Source organism: Apteryx rowi, unplaced genomic scaffold (genome assembly GCF_003343035.1).
Source record: "Apteryx rowi isolate R43461 unplaced genomic scaffold, aptRow1 scaffold_290, whole genome shotgun sequence".
NCBI lineage: Eukaryota > Metazoa > Chordata > Aves > Apterygiformes > Apterygidae > Apteryx > Apteryx rowi.
Window position 1 is genome coordinate 165,479 of NW_020449308.1, and position 23,847 is coordinate 189,325.

A 23,847-nucleotide genomic window follows, 5' to 3' on the forward strand; every position below is an offset into this window, starting at 1 on the left:
CCAGTCCTTCTTTGTTTGTTAGTACGAGGTCCAGCAGCACACCTCTCCTTGTTGGCTCCTCCACCACCTGTGTCAAGAAGTTGTCACCAATGCTCTGCAGGAACCTCCAGGACTGTTTGTGCCTTGCTGTGTTGTCTTTCCAGCAGATATCRGGGTGGTTGAAGTCCCCCATGAGAACCAGGGCCTGGGATCGTGAGGCTACTTCCAGCTGTCTGTAGAAGGCCTCATCAACTTCCTCTTCCTGATCAGATGGCCTGTAGTAAACACCCACAACAGTGTCACCCATGCTAGCCTGCCCTTTAATTCTTACCCATAAGCTCTCGACTCACTCTTCATCCACCCCTAGGCACAGCTCAATACATCCAATTGCTCTCTCACATAAAGAGCAACTCCACCACCTCGCTTTCCTGGCCTGTCTTTCCTAAAAAGCACGTAGCCATCCATGACAGCACTCCAGTCATGCAAGCTATCCCACCGTGTCTCTGTAATGGCAGTGAGATCATGGCCCTGCGACCGCACACAGATCTCTAGTTCTTCCTGTTTGTTCCCCAWGCTGCGTGCATTGGTGTACAGGCATTTCAGAGAGGTGATYRAGCATGCAGGTTTCCCAGGAGGGATACAAGAGGATCCTCCATAGCCACATCCCATGCGCACTTCCCTGGGTTCGTTCACCTGCTGGAGGCATCCCGACTTGAGCTGTCTTTTGCCAGCTACCCTGTCACTATAACTCTCCCCTTCCCCCGTCTTTCCTAGTTTAAAGCCCTCCTTACCAGGCTGGCCAGCCTGCTGGCAAAGACACGCGTGCCCCACTTAGTGAGGTGGATCCCATCTCTCCCAAGCAGTTGTCGATCTTCAAACAGGGTCCCATGGTCATAGAAACCAAAACCCTGTTGCCAACACCAGCGGCGCAGCCAGTCGTTAACTTGGAAAGTCTGTCTCCTCCTCCTCCCCTCCATCCCCCTCACTGGCAGGATTGAGGAGAAGATGACCTGGGTTCCCAGATCCTTGACCACCATCCCCAGAGCTCTGAAATCCTGTTTGATGGTCTCCAGTTTGCCCTTGGTGTCATTGGCGCCCACATGGAAGAGCAGCAGTGGGTAATAGTCCAAAGTGTGGACAAGCCTTGGCAGTCTTTCCATGACATCTCTCACACAAGCCGCCGGCAGGCCACAAACCTCTCTAGACATGAGGTCAGGTCAGCAGATAGATGCCTCCGTCCCCTGCAGCAGGGAGTCCCCCACGACAATCACCTGCCACTTCTTCCGGGCGTTCCAGCAAGGCACAGGGTGTGTTGTCCCAGGTACTTCCCTTGCAGCCATGCCCAGCTCCTCCTCATCCTGGAGGGCACTAAACCTGTTCTTCAGCTGCAAGTCTTCAGGAGGAGTAGGAGCCTTTCTCCTCCCATGAGCAGTGACCAGTTTCCAGCCGCCTTCTACAGTGTTATGTACCGTTTCACACGGCACAGAGCCCTCCAGCAACTCCACTGCTGTGGGGGGTTGGGACTCCTGGAGCTGTACAGTCTCCGAGAATACCCTGTCTATCTCTTGCTCATCCTCTCGGATGCTGCGCAGCCTACTGACTTCCTCCTGTAACTCCCTTACCTGATGACACAACTCATCAACAGCAGCACACCTCCTGCAGGAGAGCTGACTGCCAGCACAGGCCTCCCAGAGAGGCCCCAAGCACTCCCTGCAGCCTGAGACCACCTGCATCTACTGTCAGAGGGTCGGTCTGGGTCCAAGCCTCTGACACAGCAACTCCAACAGCCACTGGGGAACGCGCTCTGTGGCGTGTAATGACCATACTTGAGGAAACGTACACCACAGGGAACAGAAACGAAGGTCCCTTCGCACACCCTTCTGCGCAAACTGCTGCCTCTGTTTGCTGCCTCTGTGAGCTGTGCTCTAGGCCTGGCTCTTATATAGGCCTCTCCCTAGCACTGGCTAAGAAGGAGCTTGACCTGCCCTAATCAAGGGCCACCGGGATCAAAGGCCCCAACTCCCTCTGGCCAGGGGCAACCAAGAGCTCGTTAGCAGCAGCCACTCCTAGCTAGAGCTTTTCCCAGGAGCTTTTCCCAGGAGAATTCAAGGCCTCCTGCAGTCGCAAAGCTTATCCAGAGATTTCATATTTAGTATTTTTGACATGGGCTGTAATCATACTCTTCAATATTGGTTTAACAAGTCACAAACATGAAACTTAAAGAAGTATTTCATTCATCTGTCTTTAGGTTTGTTCTCCTGCTAGCATGGAGATCACCTTTTAATCGAATTATTGCCCAAATAGGTGATTGATTCTAAAAAAATAAATAAATGAAAATGGAGAATTTTCTTTTATTTAAGATTCTCAGTCTGAGTAGACTTCTCTGTCTTACTTTTAGAAAGGGTATTGCTTTTTGTCTTGCAAATGGAAGCTAAAGCCTTCTTTCTGATTCAAAGTGATCTCTCAAATTAGAGACAATTTTTCATTGCATTCATGGTTCCAATCTTGATACAACTTTTTCATCACTAGAACCTGACAGTCATAACTTTGGTTCTACTTTTCTCTCCTCCCTTTGTTTTTTACTTTACTCATCCACAAGGAATTTCCACATTTCCCACTCAGCAGATCATCTGCTTTAAGTCTCTTTTTGAATTGAGTTGAAGTTGGTGTTTCTGTTCCTACCAATTGCCCAACATTTCTGATGTTGTGCTATAATGTAGTTTTCCATACATTCATTTTTTCTTCCTATGCCTGCGTTGTCTTTAATTAGAGGATTTTGTAGCCTATGGTTATATCTGGGCTATTTTGTTCATATTGTCTTTGCAAATTACATTAAATCTATGCATAAATACTCATTTTAGTTTAACAAATGATAAAACTTTCCTTTGAAGAAAGCATATAGTTTTACTTTTCCAGCTTTTCCAGACAATTTTATTTGACTTTCCTAATGTAAATGATAGAGGTATTCCAAGAAAATGTTGGCAACTGACATCAGCAGTATGGTGAATAAATTACTTTGTCTGACAAACTTGAATGCATTAAGACTGGAATTTTCAGTGGAGGTTAATGGAAGTGCTCCCTTCAACTGAAAAAAAAAAAAAGCCACATTATTCCCTCAGTCTCCTTTGGAAATGTCAGCCATAATTCTTTTTCATCATTCTAATAACAGAGGAGAAAGTAACAGAGGACCTAAACATATTTTCTGCCTCCTGGAGCAAATACTTGTCAACACAAGAGTCTCACAAGACATAGGCCAAACTGAATAACCAGACCCTCAGCTGAAGCAAATTCGATGCTTGTACACTAGTTTCTAACAAATGAGGATTTCTTTCCTGATTAAGCAGCTCTGCTGCCCCTGATGCTCCTGTACACAATTGTAAAGGACAATACATGAGGAAACTCATGCATCTCCTCTTTAAGACTGTATCTACTTAATCTGCATTACACAAAATTTGAAATTCCTATGCTATTATTACTAGATTTGGATCTCCGATTTATCCCAAACATTTTTAATAATATGTTGCTGGCCTACAGTTTGTTATGTACGACACATCTCCTAAGAGTCTGTGGTCATTTTCGAAGAAAGTAGTGGCTTTAAATACAAAAGTTACCACTCCTGCATCATTAACTAAACCTCCACCTGTTGTTTAAAACCTCTCCTGAAGGAGGCAGCAAAACCTAATGACAGCAGCATATAATCAATTAGGTTGGGATAAGCTTACTACTGTGGAACAGTGGGGAAAAAAAATCAGACAGTAAAGACCAGCTAATGCTCAGTAGCTTACTACATAGTGGATGCAAATGGAAGTGACAGAATGCATGCATACATGAACCTAATGCAAGCCCTTGATCGACTACATGCTGATGGCCACTGACAGGAGTGATAAAGATTCAGGGTGTAACACAGCTTGAATGAAAGCCACTCTCTCTTTAGGAAATCTGATATATGGAAGTTTTTCTGTTTAATCCAGTTATCTCCCACACTGACAGATCTTCCTCTTAAGCGTCTCAGAGCTTTCCACAAAGTTTTTCAACATTTGTTAATTTTTGCAAATACTGCACTAAATACATTACAAACCACTAAATGTATTGTGCTGTCCATTCTTCCCCCAGCTTCTGTAGCTAGAATCTCTTGATGCAAAATATGAAAATAAATATACATAATTTTAACTGTATATGCTTGCATAGTTTAAAAATATGTATGCATCGAAGTTGTGTATCTGTTTATATTAATCTAATAAACAAGAACTGTTTTCTTGAAGAAAGCCATTTTGTAGTGGGATGTACTGAAAACAGAATTTGCTTGGGGTATGTGGGAAGCAGGAAGCAAGTTTCTCTTTAGCTCTTAATACTGCTATACTCTATTAAGATTATTTCAAAAATGAACTTTGAATTGTTTTCAGAGGTGATACTTCTGGAATCAGAGAGCCATTCCAATATGTCTAGAGATAAAGGAAGCCTGTTCGAAGTTCTAAGGACTGGCTGTCCTCAAGCCTGAGAGAGAATGAAAGGCTCTGCAGGGCAAATTATTTGACTGTTTTTCATGGACAGAAGTGGACCTCACCTGACTGATTTTACTGATACAGAGAATTCACTAAAATAATCAGCAAATTATTTTGACTGCAGTCACTTTATTTGAAATTATTTTGATATCAGTACTATGTGGTCACTTTTAAAGTTAGTATACCCATTAATGAAGATAACCTGCAGAATTACAGTATCTTCAAGACCAGCTGACACCCAGAAGCTCATGGGGTTGGATTCAACTTTCTTTACTTTAAATGTCCACAGTTAAGATGTCTACATCTCTGCTAAGTCCACACAAGCTAGCTTTATAGTCAAAAAAGGGTAGGCATTTCTCAGACACAATTAATTTGATACTAAAGTAGATACTACAAGAGGTCAGATTAATCATGTCTCTAATCATGCATTTCTCTCCCCTAAGTATAAAGGGCAAGTAGCTCAGATACACTGTAAACATCCAGATTGAAGAAGACTACATTTAGTGGACATGAGTGAGAGTCTACCATGAATATTCTCCATCAATATCAGAAGCACATGCAACATACCTACACTCCAGTCCATTTCCTCCACTGCATCCCCATATAAGCCATGCTTGCTTTTTCCTATGAAATTTTTTGATGCATATAGAGCAGTATGGACATGAAGATAAGACAGGATAAGAAGAAATGGTGCATCTGTGTTCCTGGAAAAAACAAACACACACACACACATACAAAAAAAAAAAAAAAAAAAAAAAAANAAAAAAAAAGCAAAATAAATACTTAGCGTATTTTATAACAAAATTTCTACAAAGAAATCTTTCTACAGCAGAGCCCCCCTAAAAAGAGGAAAAGGAATACAAGGTAGGATAAAGTAACTGATTACAGGGTAAACTAAACACACACAGTAAAAATGCCATTCTTAAGTGCTTACTGAATTGAAAGCAAAAATAAACATAGAAATGCAACTAAGTACTGTTTGCTATATATACTGAAAGAGTTGGTTAAAGCCAGGAACCTAGCAGCATCTCTTCCTTCATTTTACAATAACACATAAAAAGCCCAGAAACAATTGTTTAAGAACATATATCTTCAGAACTCCATATAATGTGAAACATAACTATCTTCCTTGCAAGGTCATTATATGGAAACTTATCAACTAATTAGACTTTTATGAGGACCAGGACCAAATATTCCATAATATCATTGAGAAAGTCAAACCCAGTACACTAGCACTTTTTCTCTGTCTTTACTCTGGAATAAGGTTCATGACAAAATCTTATCATTCAATGCTGTATTTGTACACAAGTGATCAGTACATAACACATATAAATATGCTGTATCAAAGCACAAACAATAATCTCAAAATACATGCTAACATAGAGATTTTTTTTCCTCTCACAGTAATGAACATGCTCTATTGTCTTCAGTCTGCTTCCTGAACTGAGAAAAAAGAAAATCAGAATGCAATAAATAGATTCTCTGTAAATTTTGTTGTTCATGTGATCTGTCAACAGGGTATTTATGATCAGTTCCAGTAGGCTGTGAAAGCAAAGCTCAGATGAGAACTTTTTCTTATGCATTATTTATAGAACTTCACTTACAAGTGTTGAGTGCTAGCCAAATTTACTGCTACACACTGTAACAGCATTTGTAGAACATTACACAAATTGTAAATTTCAGTTGAATCAGAAAAGCACTACTCAGAAAACCTATCCGGGTCTCACCTTAAAACACACAGGTAATTACAGAGTATTTTTGGTTTTATTTACCATATTGTCCCTCACCATCTTTGTGGTGGGTAATACCTGCAATTCATGTCCCATCCATATTTCCTCATACAGTTGATTCATCCATCTTCTAAAGGCAGGGAACACCACAAGATATGCACAAACAAACTGTTCCTTTAGAATGGAAAAAAAACAAACAAAAAAACCTAACCTTCAGCAATCAAAAACCTGAAAACTAAAAGTCTTTGAATAAAAGGGATTCATATGATATCAATATTTTATTCTCAAGATAAGTCGGTCTAATCTAGTGTATTTATGATCTTTTTTTTTTCCTGTCTCCTTAGTTGGGTGTGCTGTTGTGGAAGTTGCATAGTTAAAGCTTTCCATTTTACTGGCATAGGCAGCCATGCTTAAACACAAAATAGGAGAATTTTATCCAGATTACTCACTTGATAAGTGTCTCAGTTTCTGACTGAGACTTTTTCTTCATAAAATGTTTCTGTTTTAGAAAATTGCTCTAATACTCACAGAACAAATAGAACACTTTTCATGTGAAAAATTAAAACAAAATTATTTGAATTTTTCTTCATGGATTTCTGCATATATACTGTATTATCTTAATACTGGTAAACATTAATATCATAAACTACAGTTTCTAAAAAATAAAGAAAAGTAAAACTTTTTCATAAAAGATTCACTTATTGCGAGGTTGTATTTGTTGCAAGTTGATAGAATACAAGTTAAGTCATATATGTAGAGAACCTTTCATTACTGTAGCAACAAATAATACAGTAGACTTCTGAGTCAAATAAACTGAAAACATGTCAGCATTTCAAGTCAAAAAGACACAATCATTTCATAAGTTTAATATTTAATATGGGTATTGATATAACACTGACCCTTCATTAAATAACATTTCTGCAAGGTAGCTGATTTTTTTTTCCAACCTGCATTTTTTATGGCTTTATATCTTTCCAGTATGAGATTATCTTTGACTTCTCCCACAAAAGCAGTTAATTGAATTGACAGTAATGTACAAGTTCTGGGGTAAACCACCACAAAAATTTAGTAAACACCTACAATAATGCAGGCACAATATATTTTTTCATGCAAACTGTCTTTTTCTAATGCCACAGAGATACTGCATACTTCTAAACGTATACAAGTATTGCTAAATGTGAGTGGCAAAAGTATCCATTATAAATGTTATTTTCAAGAGATAATAATTCAGCTTTTTTTTTTTAATGGAACCGACACAAAGATTTAACTTTCATGAAGAGCCATCTAATCAATGATTGATATGGAAGGGCACTAAATCATTCTCTTCTTTGGAACTCAAACTGACAGGTTCTGATTGACAGTTCGCTGCCAGGTGGAGAAGTGTCTCACCTATTAATATCCTATAAAAAGATCTGAAGCAGCTATTTATCTCCTGCCAAAACTCTTTGAGAAGAATCATAACTGACTACTTTTACTGTGACCTTGAAAATGTAATGACAATATCAGCTAGTAGGTGGGAGAGAAATCTAACAATAACAGCTTAACGCTCCTTTTATTAACTGAAGCACTTCAGTAAACAGCTCCTTTGAAAATTTATTGCCACCATCTTTTGCACAGCTCAAAAAATTGGAACTTCATTTTCAGAAGATCTGAGATTCACTTGCTCAAATGTAGCACAGAATTTTTTTCCTAACATGAATCACACAGTCAGAGTGATTACACACATCTAACATAAGACATTCTTTAATGTATACTTAACGGCCCTTGATAACTTCTAAATGTACCTCTTGTTCTTTGCATTGTTGGTGATGCCTCTACATTGCATAGTACTCGGTTCTTTTTATTTACTGTGAGGACTCTACAATATGCAAGGATTTAGTTTAGGCTTGAGCTGTGAAACATAGCTTTAAAGTGGATGAAAGAGTAAGTTACAACTAATATAAGGTCCCTTTCACATAGAAATCCATAGCTTTTTCCAGCATTTTCTTCTAAATACTTGCCGCATTGAAACTGCCTGTATTTTTTTGGTTGCATTTCTGTGCATTAATGACAATCTAAGGCTTCCGCAGCAGAGCAACAAATGAGGCTCAGATTTTATAGGCCTGTGGTTCTCAAATCAAACTGACACTTCAAGAATGATTCCATACTGGAAATTAGTTGCAAACATGACATTACAGGGCTCCATGTTACTTTTCCACAATAAGCTCTAAATTCACATTTTATTGCTAGATATGAAATTATTTTCAAGTTCTGTCACAAAGTACATACACAAGTACATTTTCTACCCATTAGACAACTACACCCCTGTACCAGTGAAGACACCCTGATTCATAACAGCTGATTATGAGTTAGGAGAACACCGAGCTGTGTTAAATTTTGTTAAAAAAAATTTCTATAATCCCCAAAGTCTTATACAGTCTAGCTAATTTACCCACAACAGTGTAGTCTGAAAAGAACTATCTGAAATAGATATAGGAGTAAAACATATTTTTCTTACAAGGGTGTGTAAATAAGACTTGATAAGACTTATTGAATGAGAATGTGTCATTTTCACATAATCACAGTATACCAGAGACACAGTTAAAATGCTGATAATGGAAGAAAACAAAAACATCAAAGTATATAATCTGATGAGACATTTCCAGCATAAACATGCAAGTGTGTCAATACAGGTGGATGCAAGCCTAACTTTTCCTTTCATGTAACTTCTACTAAACTTTTGCTAAAAACATTCTTCTTATTCAAGTCTAATATCCACCCAGTGGATATGCTTATTGTCTCCTTTCTCTATTTCCAGATTAGATCACCAATTTGAGAGCGCTCTTTGTGACTAGACTGGTTGAATGCTCTTCATCAGACTTTGTTCCTGCAGAAGAAAAAGGTCAGTTTTATTGAAGAAGGACTTTGTCCTTCAGTTTGGATTTTACTTTGTTCTGTTTGCCAATAGAGCTAACAGCATTGTTACTATCCATGAATGCATACTTGTGTCTTATTCTTTTAAAAGACACACCTTAAAACAAGCATCTTTTCATATTTTCAAAATTCTCATCCAAAAAAGGCCTCTTGACCACTTGGGAATAACTATCAAAAACAGAAAAGATGTAGAAAGAGGACTGAGAAAGGGAAAAAAACCATAAATATATGGAAAATCTGACTGTTCATAGAAGATACTCAATGGGGGATTTGCCTCCATTACCTCGGTATATGTGAAATGATTCTTACATGCAAATTGCCAAGACATCTTTGTTATCTATATTTTCTTGCCTATTTGATCCTTTAAACGCCTGAGGTACACAATTCATATGTTTTTATGCCCTTTGTATATAACCTTGTTTCTCCCCTTCAAAAAGTACATTCTTGTAAGCATGCTAAAAATTAAGTTTTTCACCTACTACAATTAATATTCATTACTAAATCCCTCTCCCACACATACACTTGAAATTCAGTATGCAGATCTACTGCTTTTAAAAAGTGTTCCATTCACAATGTAGTCTGCCTCTTACCAAATTACAGACTTAGTTACATCCTTAATCACTCTTAAATTAGTTTTATTCATTCTCAGATGGCCCTAATGCACATAAAAACCACAGCTTCTTCCTGCTAGGTCTTCTATTTAAAACTAACAAGCACAGGTCTGAGAAAAAGGGATGAAGATCCAGTAAAGTTGTTATGGCTTAGAAGTTACTAACTTTTTAAAATATATCTGCACATATACATTGTATGTATACAAAGATACATGAACTCTTCTCTATAATCTGTATTTTGCTATAAACTGATTTCAGAGCTCTAGCTCCTATTAATTCTTTGGTTCCAAATGAGACCTCTGCAACATTCCAGCTACCTGATCTTAACACCTACTGATATACAGCGAAACTCTAAACCACAGGTCTGTTACAGTAGAAGAAAATAAAAATGGATATATTTTGTATCACTGTTTCAAAGACTGAAATGGAATAGATAAAAAAATCACAAATTTATTAACTATCATCACAAACTTTTGAGCATTATGGATAGATAATCTATCACTATTTATCAGTAAATCTGCAAGAAATTTGTTCAAGTATCACTTTCACCATAACTTTCAATTGTAAGTATATGTTTATATGCAAATACTGTTTCCCAGAAGTCAGATTTCATTAGGCTTTTTTTTTTTTTTTCTAATTATAATTATTAATGGTGGTCAGTTGTCTGTGTTTGTTAGGGAGGTATTCTGTAGTACAGAATGGTGCTTTCCTCTTGCTAATTTCTAAGAAGTTAAAAATAGCTCTTTGGCATTTTCAAAAATTGAATTGCTTGTGCAGCAGGTCATTTACTAAAGGATATGCTGAAGAGACATAAGTGGTAACCACATTGAACTTAACATAAAATAATTAGCCTCCATTTGACTTTCAAATATACTGTAATGTCTACAGAGTATTCTGAAAGGTTTACAATATGTGTACAGACTTGCTCTCGGGAAAAAGTAATTAGAATTAACATACACTGAGCTGACCTGTCCACATACAATGAGTGTGAGCAACTAAATTAGTACTTGTTTTCACACATTGGATCTGACACTTGTAATTGTACCTATTCCTCTCCAGTGTAGTTTCTGAGCATTAAATATTATATTTCCTGTCTTTCAGTCTGCCTATAAGCAAATTAAAATAGTAACACACACACATAGTAGAAGAAGGAAGAACAAATACAGTATCACCTTCCCAAAAGTAGACCAAGAATAGTAAGTATAACAGCTATCTGCTATGAAGAAATTCTAAAAAGGCTTGAAAAATATCAGATCCAATGCTATGAAGTCATACAGCTAGCAATATGACTGAGAAGTAACTAAACAAAGAACTAATACACAGGAAGTCTATCGACTTACAAAGGTCTATAAAAGACGTGTTATACGGTAGGGGCATCCAAATCAGGAAATATAGCATATATAGGATGTACCAGAGCTGTTGAAGATCAGAGATTTACCATATATTTATTGTAAAGATAATTAATCAATTACAATAGGCATGAAAACTGATGATTTTTAGTTGGATGACAGAAAGTATTAACATCTGGTTAAGGGGAATGACCGTCTGAATTCAGGATTCTTTGAACCGGTATACTTGTGCACATAGATCACTGCTGTACAGTACTGAGCTTGCTACTTGCCACATTATTCAAACAAAAGAAACCTCTGTGAGAAATTCAGTGTTGAGTTGAACATGTGGCCAGACACAAGGGCGGAGTGAGCCTGCTCCATGAAAGAAGTGGAATCACACAAATACTTTGGATCAAGCAGCTGTGGCTTCCAAAAACATGGTGGCTATTTGCTTAAGAGGGCTGGATGTCTGCTGCTGCAGCCTGATTGCCTGTATACTGCCATTCCCCTACAAATGCCTGAGGTCAGTAAATTAAAAGCAATGGTCAACTGGTGGACTGGAATTGACAGGTATGAACTGTTTAATGTCAGAACCAGTGTGTGAAAACAAGTATTGATTTTGTTGTTCATACTATTATATGGGACAGGTCAGTTCAGTGTATATTAACCTATTTACTCTTTTCCCCAGGAGCAAGTTTTATAGCCATATACTTTGCATGTGAATTCACTACAGGGCACAGTTAAGATTGCTTGGATGGCCTACTTGTTTCTCAATACCTTAATATGCTTGGATATTTTTTAATTTAGCATTGACTCTGAATTGTGTGGGTTATAATTCTTAATATAATTGCAGCATTCCTGTAATGTAGTTTATTGCAAATTACCAATATGTGCCATTAACCTTTGCTTCAATTTAACATAATTTTTGCCTGGAAACTACACTGAGAATTGGGGGTAAGTGCCCAGCTGATCTAACTCCACTTACCTCTAGTTGAGTCAACAGGGCTATGCTGAGTTAGATCATATGCTGTTTTGCCAGCTCTAAACACTAAGCTACACAATAATATTGTGCACATGATGAGTATTAGTAAAGTTAAGAAATTTACCAGTTTTCCAGCACCCATTCCCAGTCTTCAGCTCACCTGTTTTGGGGCTATCAATTTATTGCCATTACACTGAAATCAATGAAACATTCAGATATATCCAGAACATTATTAACCACTGTAGGCACATTATATGCTTGTAAATCATGGGAGAATCTGCCAGCATATAGTTAATGTGCTCTTTGAAGAATCTTTTACAAACCACCAAGTGCTTGGTCACTAAGCAAATAACCTCTGCCCAGCAATTTCCAAAGGGGTGTGTGTGTGTGTGTGTTTGTATATGTTTGTAGTAAATAAAATATTTTACTGTTAAAATAATTAGAACGTAGATTAGAAAGCATCTTTGCCTATCAGCATTGCTAAGGGGAAATAAAGATGCACGAGTTTATCTGTAAATATTTGTGAGAATGTTGATTGTTGGGAGGACTTGCTTATAGAAATTTGCTCCAAGAAACATTTTGTTTTGGTATCATGAGTACAGATGGCTATGTCAAATATTTATAATGACTGAAACAATATAAAATTTGCAGTAAAAGATCAGTATTTTAGATGAGCAGTTTTTCTAGCTAAAGGTCTTCATGAGTAGTCTAGTGAAATTTTCTCAAATTCTTTGTTATAAGTTTTCATTCAGTAATGACACTATGTGAATATATTCACATGTTACTATCTGGTACCTACTTTTCAGAACAGTAATTAAGGGACTTCTTATGTCTTAAAACATGATTTTATCTTTGATTAACTTTTTTTTTTTTTTAGAAATGGTGCAATCTGTTTCCAAAGTTACTTAGAAGAATTCACTGGCATGTTTTTCAAGAAGTTATATGGATGAAATATTTTTGCTTCAAATATTTTGATTTGCATTTTAAAAATCCACACGTATACTTTCATGCTTTGATCACACACACGTGCGCACACATGCACACACAGAAAAAAACAGCTGAGTTAAGATAGGATATAAGGTTAATTAGACCAAAGTAGTTAACTTTGCAAAAATCATGAATGATTTGAGATGTTTTTATACACCCAATGTTCGGGTCACCCAGTGTGACCCATATTAAAAAAATGCCACTTTCAAAAAAAATTGATTTCCAAACTTCTGTAAATCAGATCTTTTCAAAATCAATGTGACGTAAAAATGGTCATTCAAAATCACAGTAACTTTACAAAACTGGCCTTACGAATGCAATTTAATGGATGCATCAAATCAGTGATAAAGAACAGTTTATCACTCCAGAAAACTCATCAGTTATGACTCTACATTGTGCTAACTTTTATATAATTAAGTCACACTAGAGAATATATTTCATATTGCTAAGTTACATGAAATTCTCAAGAATGAAAGTCCTATAAAAATGTTGAAATTTCAATAAGTATTTTTAAGGAGACATTCTGAAAAAAGTAAACATGACTAGTTTGTAATTTTTATAGAGAAAATTATTATGTACCCCACAGAAAACACCACAGAGATTAAGATAAAGAGGAAGTGATATTTCTCCCCTAATGTATATCTACTTTCTACTGTAAAACGGTCACTTTCACTAAGCAGATTAACTATCATCTTCAGTTATCTTTTAAAGAAAGAAATCACGATAATGTATAATGACATTTTCCTCTTGCACACCAGTTCGCATGTTACTTTTTAAAAAGCGCAGTCATTGTGAAACGCCAGCGTATCTCCTAACACAGTTAAAAACCTACCTTCCTATAAACTGTACAGCTTCTTTTGTCAGTCTCTGAGTAAGGTTCTCGTAGGACAGTGGCTGCTGGATAATCTGATGGTTCCTCATTAAGAAGCAGTTCAGGTATCGAAAATTATAAAAGAAAAAAAGCAAAACCACAAGTAAAATAGCAGTTATTAACAAGCAATAGCCCAATGCTTGGAAAGGTACTTTGAGGAAGCCAATAAAATGCACTGTTGCCAAAGAGAGTAGAGTGATTCCAAAGATTTGGATTGAGGTAACAATGGATTTTTCAGTTCCTTTCAAAAATACACTGCCTTGCCCAAGTTTGCAGTCTCTAAGATTGGTCATGGTAAGCCCATAGAAGTAATCAAATCCATGACTGAGGGGGTGGTGACAGAAGTCATTACTGCTTTCACAGTTCATCCCAAGATGCCACTTTCCTACAAAGAGATAGGAGAGAGAATATTTTTGCAGTTAAATCATCAGACTCCGAATGTGCACCCTTCCAAATATGAAACTGTTGCTATCTGACTGATATTCTGCACCCCTAACATTTATTGTGTGCATCCCTGTTTTATCCCCAACCCTTTCTTTACACCTTCACCAAAGACTTTTTTTCAAGTCTGCTCTTCTTTTCAGTTAGAAATAGCTTGGCATAGCTCCTGACAGAGACCATTAAATTCTGAGTGGGCTAGCAGGTCACTGAAGAGCAACAGAGCTCTAGCAGATAGTTAACTTTGAAAATGAAGCCCTTCTGCATGTGTAGTCATAATAAATTACAGTTTTGTACCAGCTACCTCTTTCTTAGGAAGAGCCAATATGGAACTATCCATATTTCTCAAATTTATCAGGTAAATCATTCACATTTGTCTAGCTTTAAAAAAGAAAACTGTAACAAAGAGGAAGTAAAACCAGAATGTTAAAATTACCAAGGCAATTATTACTCAAATGATTGTAAAATCTCCAAAATTGCCCGTTGACACTATCAGCATTAATTATTGCTTCTTCTTGCCTTGGGTGCATAGAAGCAGGGGGAGGAGATAAGATAGATATATAAATACAAATAAATAAATAAGTATATTTGTATACAAAAAGAAAAAAAACCACTAACAAGTAAATTACCCCCAAATATTGCCTCTCATAGCATTTTGTCACACTGGGAAATAATTCAATTTCTGCAATGTGTTGGACACAGACTGGCATACGACAAACAGTGAGTCTGATTTGCATTACAGTGGCATAAACTATGTTCGTGCAGATTGCAGTATGTATTTAGGTAATTCACTCTGCAACACAGGTACAACCCCTTACTATATGGTTGTGCACTGCTTAGCACAACAGACCTAACTGTTTCCTAGCTGCTGTTTTAGTTCAAATGTATAATTAACAAAAACTATAAATTCATCTTGACTTAATGTAATAGACTGTAGTTAAGCCTATTGACATAAATCATGTTTGAACCAATGTTATTTGGTCTCAGAAAGGAAATGTGTCAAATACTTGACAAAAACTTTCAGTGTCACCCTCGATAATATAGGTGACAATTTATATTGCCAGGCCAAATTTTATTTATTCTTTCTAAATCAAATAACTAAATATGACATAAATATGACCTCAGTAGCTAAATATGAGGACAAGGGTTGTGATCTTAAAAGAAATAAATAAGCAAAAAACCTCCAAAACCCAGTAAATCCTCACCCCCATAGCATAGCCCAAAGAAATCTGAAATATTTTGCTCTATAAGCTTTCAGAGTATAGTTGGTAGAAAATATATAAAATGGAATAAAGTATATATGGAATTTTTCCCTTTCCCTAGCCATCACTGAACCAAACCAATAAAAATACATTACAAGGTCATTTATTAGTTATAAAGAAGTTTGTTTAAACTGGATCTCTATAAAATTAAATATTAAACTAACATAAAACTAAAACATTTAAACAATTAAGCTAAACATAAAACTAAACACAAGCCAGGACAGAAGAATCTTGTAACAAGAAATTAAGGACAGGGCAAAATATAGGACCTATTTTTATCAAAAGGCTTTTAGCAAGCACAAGTTCTTCAATGTTAAAATGATCTTGGGCCTCAGAAAAGATTTGTTTAGAAGCAACTTAATCCAAACAAAGCAGAGAGAGTGCAGGTTAGCTGGGAAAAGCAACAGAAGCATTGGTACAAGTTATGCAGGCAACTGACTGAAAGACACAATTGCCATTTTTAAACGGACGGTGAGGTAGAAAGTTTCAATAGGTCCTGAACTGCTCTGAGAAGACAAGTGATGACTGGGCCCACAATACATATTTTATTAGTTTCTTTGACTTCTATACCATTCTTTGAGACAGTAAGTCCTACTTTGAACTAGCTTTTCAATAGATTATTGTAATGTGCTTTACATACTAGAACCTTTCTAAATTTGGGAGTAGTGCAAAATGCTCTCACCTCTTTACTAAGCCAAGCTACATATTATGGACTCTTCAGATAAGCATCATACAATTTTCAGCAGATTCTACAAAGCTTCTGAGTGAAATTTAAGCTGTTAATTGTATATTATGAGTACTTTAATAGTTTCAGACCTAGGTTTTTTCACTCTCCTGCCACAATTAAGATTTCTGCAGAGGAAAAGCAATGCAAAGAAAGGTAAATGAGAAGCAAGTTCTATCCATCTAAGAAACTTCATTTGGAACTTACTTCTCTAAGCCATAATTCTGGGCAGGCTACAAAAATCCATGCTTTTCCTCTATCTTTCCCTCACATAGTTGAAAAGAGAACAACGTGAAGACTCAGTTATATATATGTCATGCTACAAAGGTTTGACAGTAATATATTCATATTACATATTATAGTCAACATATTTATTGGTATTTCTTTTAGTACGGCTTTGTGCTCTTTAAATAAATGTTAAGGGCCTGCAGTGTAAGATGCAGGAAAATGTTTTATGCATTCAAAGAAATATATGATATGCATAGTAATATTAGTAATTTACAGTATATATGCATATATTATTAATATGGTAAGATTTTAAGCGGCTTTCAACTGAAATTCTGTCACCTCCTAATCTCTTCCAAATCGCTGTTCTGTTAATACTACTTCATAGACTCAGCTGATCTTGCGTTCTCTACTATGGCCACAGTGTGTCCAAATACTACATTTCTCATTCTGGAGACAAAATACAATTCCCAATTTATGCATTAGTATTTTTGACTTTGGAGATAGGCTGCATAGGTGGACTTTAAACTCCTCTGGATGCTAAACAACATGCTGGATAGCAGTAGTGATGAAAAGCTGGCCTTTTCTCAACTCTGACCATGCATTTATAGCAGTAGTTAAAACAATATGGACCTACTTTCACAGGTTCTTTTGGATTAAGAGTCTGACACAGCTGTTTCCCCCAAAACACTGACATTTCTTGCTACCCTCCAGGATGCTAAACTGGTGAAATATTTCAGATTCAGTGCATCTGCATTTCTGAGAAAACTTGGTTTTCTTGAAGATTTTCCAACTGGGTCTCTTACTGCCAGATCTATTGCATGTCACCTTCTTTGTGTCACAGGAGAAAGACAATGGGGTAAAAAAGTGCATGCATAAAATAGATTTATAGCTAAAATATATTTAGGGACATAGTAAGCAAAAGAAAGTACATATTCAGAGGAGGAATAAAAAAGGAAAAGGAAAGGAGACTTCATTTGGAGAAGAAAAAAGTGCCCTTAGAGAGTAAAGGGGAGAGAAACTTGGCTAAAAAAGGAGTGATAGTACAGGCTTGAGAAACAGAAAGGCTTCGAATTATCCTTATGCCAATCCATCACAGGTGCAGAATTTGACAATTAACTGTTTGGGAATTGCTGAGTTGGACTGAACCAAGCAATGACTCCCTGACCTAGACCAAGATGATGTGATAAGAATACCAGCAGAGGCAGAAAATGGACAGGCTGGGAATCAGAGTCTGCCTGTCTCTTCTTCAAATCTACATAATTTTTCTTTTTGTCATTTACATATGCTTTATACTTAATTTTAATACTCTTCTTGATTTTTTGGAAGGCTTCATTATACTCTAAGGGTATGGTAATATTACATTTTATGGTTTCATAGCTATCATTCAGGCCACTTGGAAGAACTGTTCATTAAGCATCATGGAGATAGCTTCTGGAGCTCTAAGTGGCAAGCTGTCATGTTGCGGGGAAAGTAGTTAAAAAAAGAACATTAACTAGGTCAGCCCCCAGAAAATGAGTTGTATTACAGTGCTTGTCACAAACAGAAGAATGAATTTTCTGCAGTCTTTAACTGAATATGGAGCAATAGGAAGTAATTCCATGATGAACATGACAAATTATTCTGTGAATGGCTTTGTTGTACTAAGGTTCAGATACACCTGCTCTAAATATATTTCTATTAACTGTCAGGACATGATGGTATTTTATACTTTCAAAGACTGGAGCACAGCTAAGTAGACTTGCTTAGTTAGGAACATCAACACTGAGGTAGCTACATGGTATGGATTTTTTTTTAAACAATGATGTGAATTGCTAGCCTTGCTAAACAGACTATTTTAAAATAAAAATTATGCCCGAAATTGCAAGCTTTTGTTACATTTACAAATCAAGTTGGGTGCATCCAGCTTTTAAAGGAACACAGTAACATTCCTGTACGATGCTTTCTAAAGAACTATTTCCTGACAATTTCAGTACAGAAAGACAATGTATGTTAAGTAATATAAGCTGTATTTCACAAACATCTGCTGAAATGTAAGCAATGTGGAATACTTCAGTGGCAAAATTAGGAAAAAAAACCAACACCTTTCTCATTATTTAAATGCTATATCTTTATGACATTCATTTCAACTCTCTTTAATACTTATACAGTGGGGTCCCTCTTACCCATCATTGGACATTTATGTCCAAGCTGCTTGTCCAGACTATCTTTATAATGAGAGAGAAACATACATTTTTATATTAAACATCTACTACAGGATGAGACAAACTTCCTAGAAATGACCATTTCCCTCCAATGACTAAGAGGAGAATCCAGATGGTTAGCTCAGGTAGTAATCATCTACATTATGAAAATATCTGAAGACAGGTGAAATGAATCCCACTGCTGCCCTGACTTGTACCCTAATCTCTCACTGTCTCCCTGCTGCAATCAGACTCCTATTTTAAACTTATACTGAAAACTTTTCATGAGATGGACTGATTTTCAATGTTATGCATTTGTTCAGTACTTTGCACAATGAGACTACAACTAAACAAGTGAATTAGACATACTTACATGATTAGTGTTTCACATATGCATGGGAATGTGCTCAGCTTTGTATTAGAAAAATAAACTCATTATGCTGTGGGGAAAAAAGCTTAATGCAGACATTTAACACTTTACATGGAAAGTTAATGCACTTTTGATTCAAATGAATGAAAAATAACATTGTGTATTTGAGCAATTTTACCTATGAGAGCTGTTGAATAACCTCTCTGCTTCAGGAGTTTGGAAAAAGTTATTTCTTCAGAAGGAAGCCCTCCAGAAGAGGCAGAAAATAAGAAGACACCAACTCGTGAGTAGGCAGCCATTCCTAAATACCATGAAAATGAATGAGACCTGGATAACACAGTGAAACAGTTTTCATCTATTCCTTCTGTATGCACTTTCTTCTTTATGTGGTATCACTTAAATGACATATTGCCACCCATCACTATGAAATGTAAGTGGCAGACCCAATCATCCATTTAGCTGAGCGAGGTCATTTCCGTACTGTCACCAGAAATCGAGAAGTAGAAAAAAAGAAAAATCTCTACTTATAATTGTGCAGCCAGCTATCACATAAATAGCTGCAGCCCCTTCTGTGGACATTCTGAGGTATAACATATCTGAAAGAAGTTGAGGTTGCATAATTCATTTTTCTTCTGTAAAGGGAAGGAATGGAGCTAGGGACTAAGTGTGAGCACTTCCAAGTTCTATTCTCAGTATGTCCACTTTCCTTATACGTGGTTTTCTACAAGTCTATAAGACTATTTGAGAGAAGGCAATTGAAATGGAAATATTACAGCCAGGCACATAAAATATCATCATCAAAAATGAGCAGGAAAAAATCTGATTCAGGAACCTACCAGCTAGGGTACTCAGATTTTGTGGGAGAGGCCCCATGCTCAAATGGCATGAACAGACATTCTCAAGTTCCAGACTGGGTGCATTAAAGCAGCATCATGTATGAGCTAATAAGAAAATATCTAAATAAGGCACATTACTTTCTATACACCAAGAGTCTGAAAAACACAAACCTGAGCTTACAAACTCTACTCAGTATGAGGAACTTGGGAGTTCAGGTTTATGAAAATTAGATTACTGGGATTCCAGATGAGAGCTGGCTCAGAATATAGACAGAACCAAAAAGTATCTATGCAAATCTGTGCAGATATATCTTCAGGAAGTCTGAATTATGCAACTGGATAACTGCACTGCCAAAATTACATGCCTAATGTAGGCAACCAGAATCTCCCCTTGGGCATTCATTCTGGTTAGAAGAGAAAAAGACTTGTTAGACTAGTTTATTAAAGACAGCTCACCTACCCTTCAAATGTTGCCTTCAGTTTTTCACCCTTATTCAACATACTCGGTTTTATTGATCAACAGTTTAGGCAGTTTTAGTCATCTATATCTGTACTTTATTTGAAGGTGTATTTTGAACTCTCATAATTGAAATCAGTGTAATTCCACTAAGTTACTGGAATCAAAGTAATGTACAGGATCATTTTTTTCATCCTTACCTTTCTCTGAGGTGTTTCATCAAGTTACTGCATTTTGGAATATTTTTCTTCATCTCTGTTAGCAGGATTTTTACATTTCTGTCCTTTTTTTTTTCCCCCTCCCCATTGTGATTCTAGTATCTTCCATAATAATCCTGTATTAGTTCCTCACTGATGTTTGGAAGTAGCCCACATTTAGCAATTCCTAATTTAATTAAGACAAAGTTCAATTTTTGTAGATACATGGAAATGATTAAGTATGACTGAGAGCAAATCAGTCAAGAAAAAAAAACAGTTCAAATGTCAATTTTTCAGAAATAAGAACGAGGATCATAACGGAAAGTGACCTGTGGCTTTACCTACAGCAAATATTAATAGTAGTATAGCTATAACACGTATATAAATTTTTCCTTTCAGCAGAATGTAATGGAAAATTTAGCAAGCTATATAAGCTGGCACTTCTGCAGCAGCTTGTTACTTGATTTGAATGAACACGAACATATCAAGTAGGCTCCAGAGTCTTGCTTTGCTTTCATTCCCAGAAGCAAGGACAGGATGTTTTATCACTAATGAACAAGTGATCTGATTAATGTATAATGATCCTTGCTAAAAATTACGTTAAGGGAATGTTAAAGTTGCATGGTTAACCACTGAGGGGCTTAGTCCCAGCCCATTAAAATAAACAGACGAATCTTTATCGTCTTAAACAGGCTTTGGATCAGGCCCTTTAAAAGTAACTAAAATTATTAAAGTTACATGTACTTGTAGGATTCTTAGCATTGTGAATGGGAAGATATGAAGCGAAAATACTTCGGAAGAAGGGAGGATTTTTGCTTTCTTCTCCCCAGTTTGAAGAGTGGCTGGAATATTTTAATGAACTTTCATCAGAAAAAAAAATATTAATTCGTCTAAACCAAAAGGTTTTGAAGAAGCAGAAATATCTCAGCAAGAAGGTTTAAACTGAGTTCTGCCTTGTGTCTTCCTAGATGCTTGATGAGTAAATAAGTGTTGATTTTCCTAAGAAGGAACAATGGGCTTTCAATGTTCCCTTTTCTAGATGTTGCTCTCAAATACTAGTTTTCATGTTTCTACAGGAATAGATAAGAAATCTGGTTCAGTTTGAGGCCCCATGGAATCTTCTGTGATGTTCAACACTCATGCTGCCCTCACCACTCTGGAAGCAGCCTGAAGACAACTAGGGAAGCAAAGAGGCCTCCATCATTTAGACAGTGGACCAAGTCCATGAAATCTGGTTGTTACTTCCACTTTAAATAGCCACAATCAGATGCTTTCCCCAGTATTTTAAATTCCTTTTCTAAAAAAAAAAAAAAGAAGAAAAAAAAAAGCTTTATTTCTGTATATTTTTCTTCTGAAACCTGAGAATTTCCCATGTATAGCAGATTTTAAACGTTGACCAACTCTGCTGAGCTTGATTAGGTACTGACCTAAATACCCAACCTGACGATGATAAAGACATCAAAAAAGACAGAGAGGAAAATGCACATGGCTTATTGCAAATTAAATAAGGTAGACATATTAATAGAAATATGGGATTTTACCTGATCTGATAGGATATCGTCCTGTCAGGAAAGCAGCCCTGCTTGGAGTACACAGTGGGGACGCTGCTATATGCTGAGTAAGTGTCACACCTTCCTTAGCTAGCCTGTCAATATTAGGGGTTCTAGAAAAACATAATTGAAATAAAATTATTTAGAAACAGGCACGGTGAGATCAAAGCATCTGAGGCAAAAATTATTGAAAATATCAAGTTAAGACCAGTGTATGCAAATTATCAAAACCATGGTGGTGTTGCAAGTCTAAATACAATCGTAGCAAATACGTTTACATTTATTAGGTATTAATACCAAAATGGCTTTGTGGTATTGTGCTAAAAATCTTTTTCCCCACTTTCATCCCCTTGTCATGGACAATACTAATCTGTGACACGTGGCCCTGTTGCATTTCAACCCCTTTTTATGCATTCATTGACCCAAAACTGTAATTCTGCTACTTGCATGGCCTTTCTGCTTCAGCCATGGGGAGGGGACAGACTGGAGAAAGTTGTTGCTTCCTTACTCCCTACTTGGTCGCGCTTATCCCTTTCCCCAGCAAAATTTCAAAGCAGAACAGAGACAATAATGAGGTCATTTGGGATCTGACTGTCCCAGAGAGAGAGTGAAAGCATCAGTTGCCCTGGATAATGAGATGAAAATCTCTGAGATAGGGAAGATAGATATAGCCCTCTCAGTGTCACTGCCATTGGCTCACCAATAAAATTACATCAGCTGAAGAATGAAGAGTTACATGGAAAAATGGAAAGTGCCTACCGAGAGAAAACCAAAATTCCATTGATCCCTTTTCAAAAAGGTTTAATAGCATCACAACACTATATGATATTATGGGTTTTTCTGAGGGGGGAGGGGAGAGGAAGATGGATATTATCACTTATTAAGAGAGATTCAAATGGTCATGACTCTTCATTCATCTCTATATTAATGATGTTTACAGACTACGTCTGTAATATTAGACCCAGGAGCACTTCTAAGTTTTCATATCTGCATGCGAACTTTGTCCTCATGCATTTGAAAACTGGTTACTGCAGGATGAAATCCTGTGCCTTTGGTTCTACAGAAAAAAAACCAAACACCCCCCCCAAAAAAAACCTAGTCATGAACACTAGCCAGGAACTGCAGCTTGCTCTAGTAAGTCCCTGACCCAGGAGATTAATGACCATGACCTTAAGGCACGTACGTCCTCCCGTTCTGACTGTGTTCTACCTGAATACAGTCAAAAACATTAATTTTCCATCTTTTTTGCTATAACATCACCTGTAGACAAAAAATAGTGTGATGCAGTTTCTTCATTCTCTAAAATTTAATCCTGGACTTTCACATCAGAGAATACAGTTCTTTCAGTATTTCTGATCCTTTGTGGGAGAAGAAGGGGTAACACAAACATCTGTGTCACATATATTTTTTTCTTGTTTAAAACCAGAGGCAGTAAGATGAGCTGTTTTTGTGAGTTACGAGGAGCTTTCACTTCCAACTAACTTCAACAGGAACAAGGGCACTTAACATTCAAGAGGACAGTGCCTTTTGTCTGAATGGACTATTTAACTTGATCACAGCTTCATTTTGCACCACCGAAACACAATGAGTAGGCTCAACTTGTTGTGCTTTTTACACAAGCATCATACCTAACTTAGCAGTAATGATCACCCTGGGGAACACTGCTGCATTAGTCAGGTATATTAACATTGGTTTTAAT

At 36.8% G+C, this 23,847-nt stretch overlaps 1 protein-coding gene across 8 annotated transcripts in view; it reads right to left on the minus strand.

The window, feature by feature from the left end:
- The window catches only part of STS (steroid sulfatase), a 131,052-nt gene that overhangs the window by 80,637 nt on the left and 26,568 nt on the right, over positions 1 to 23,847 (minus strand). For 7 of the 8 annotated variants that reach the window (XM_026069310.1, XM_026069311.1, XM_026069306.1 and 4 more), the window contains 4 exons: positions 22,140 to 22,261; positions 19,287 to 19,409; positions 13,868 to 14,291; positions 5,049 to 5,185 (listed from right to left, as the gene is read on the minus strand). In XM_026069310.1, the coding sequence (XP_025925095.1) occupies positions 5,049 to 5,185; positions 13,868 to 14,291; positions 19,287 to 19,409; positions 22,140 to 22,261 (806 nt within the window). The remainder of the gene's footprint in view (positions 1 to 5,048; positions 5,186 to 13,867; positions 14,292 to 19,286; positions 19,410 to 22,139; positions 22,262 to 23,847) is intronic. The other variant, XM_026069309.1, reaches the window with a different exon arrangement.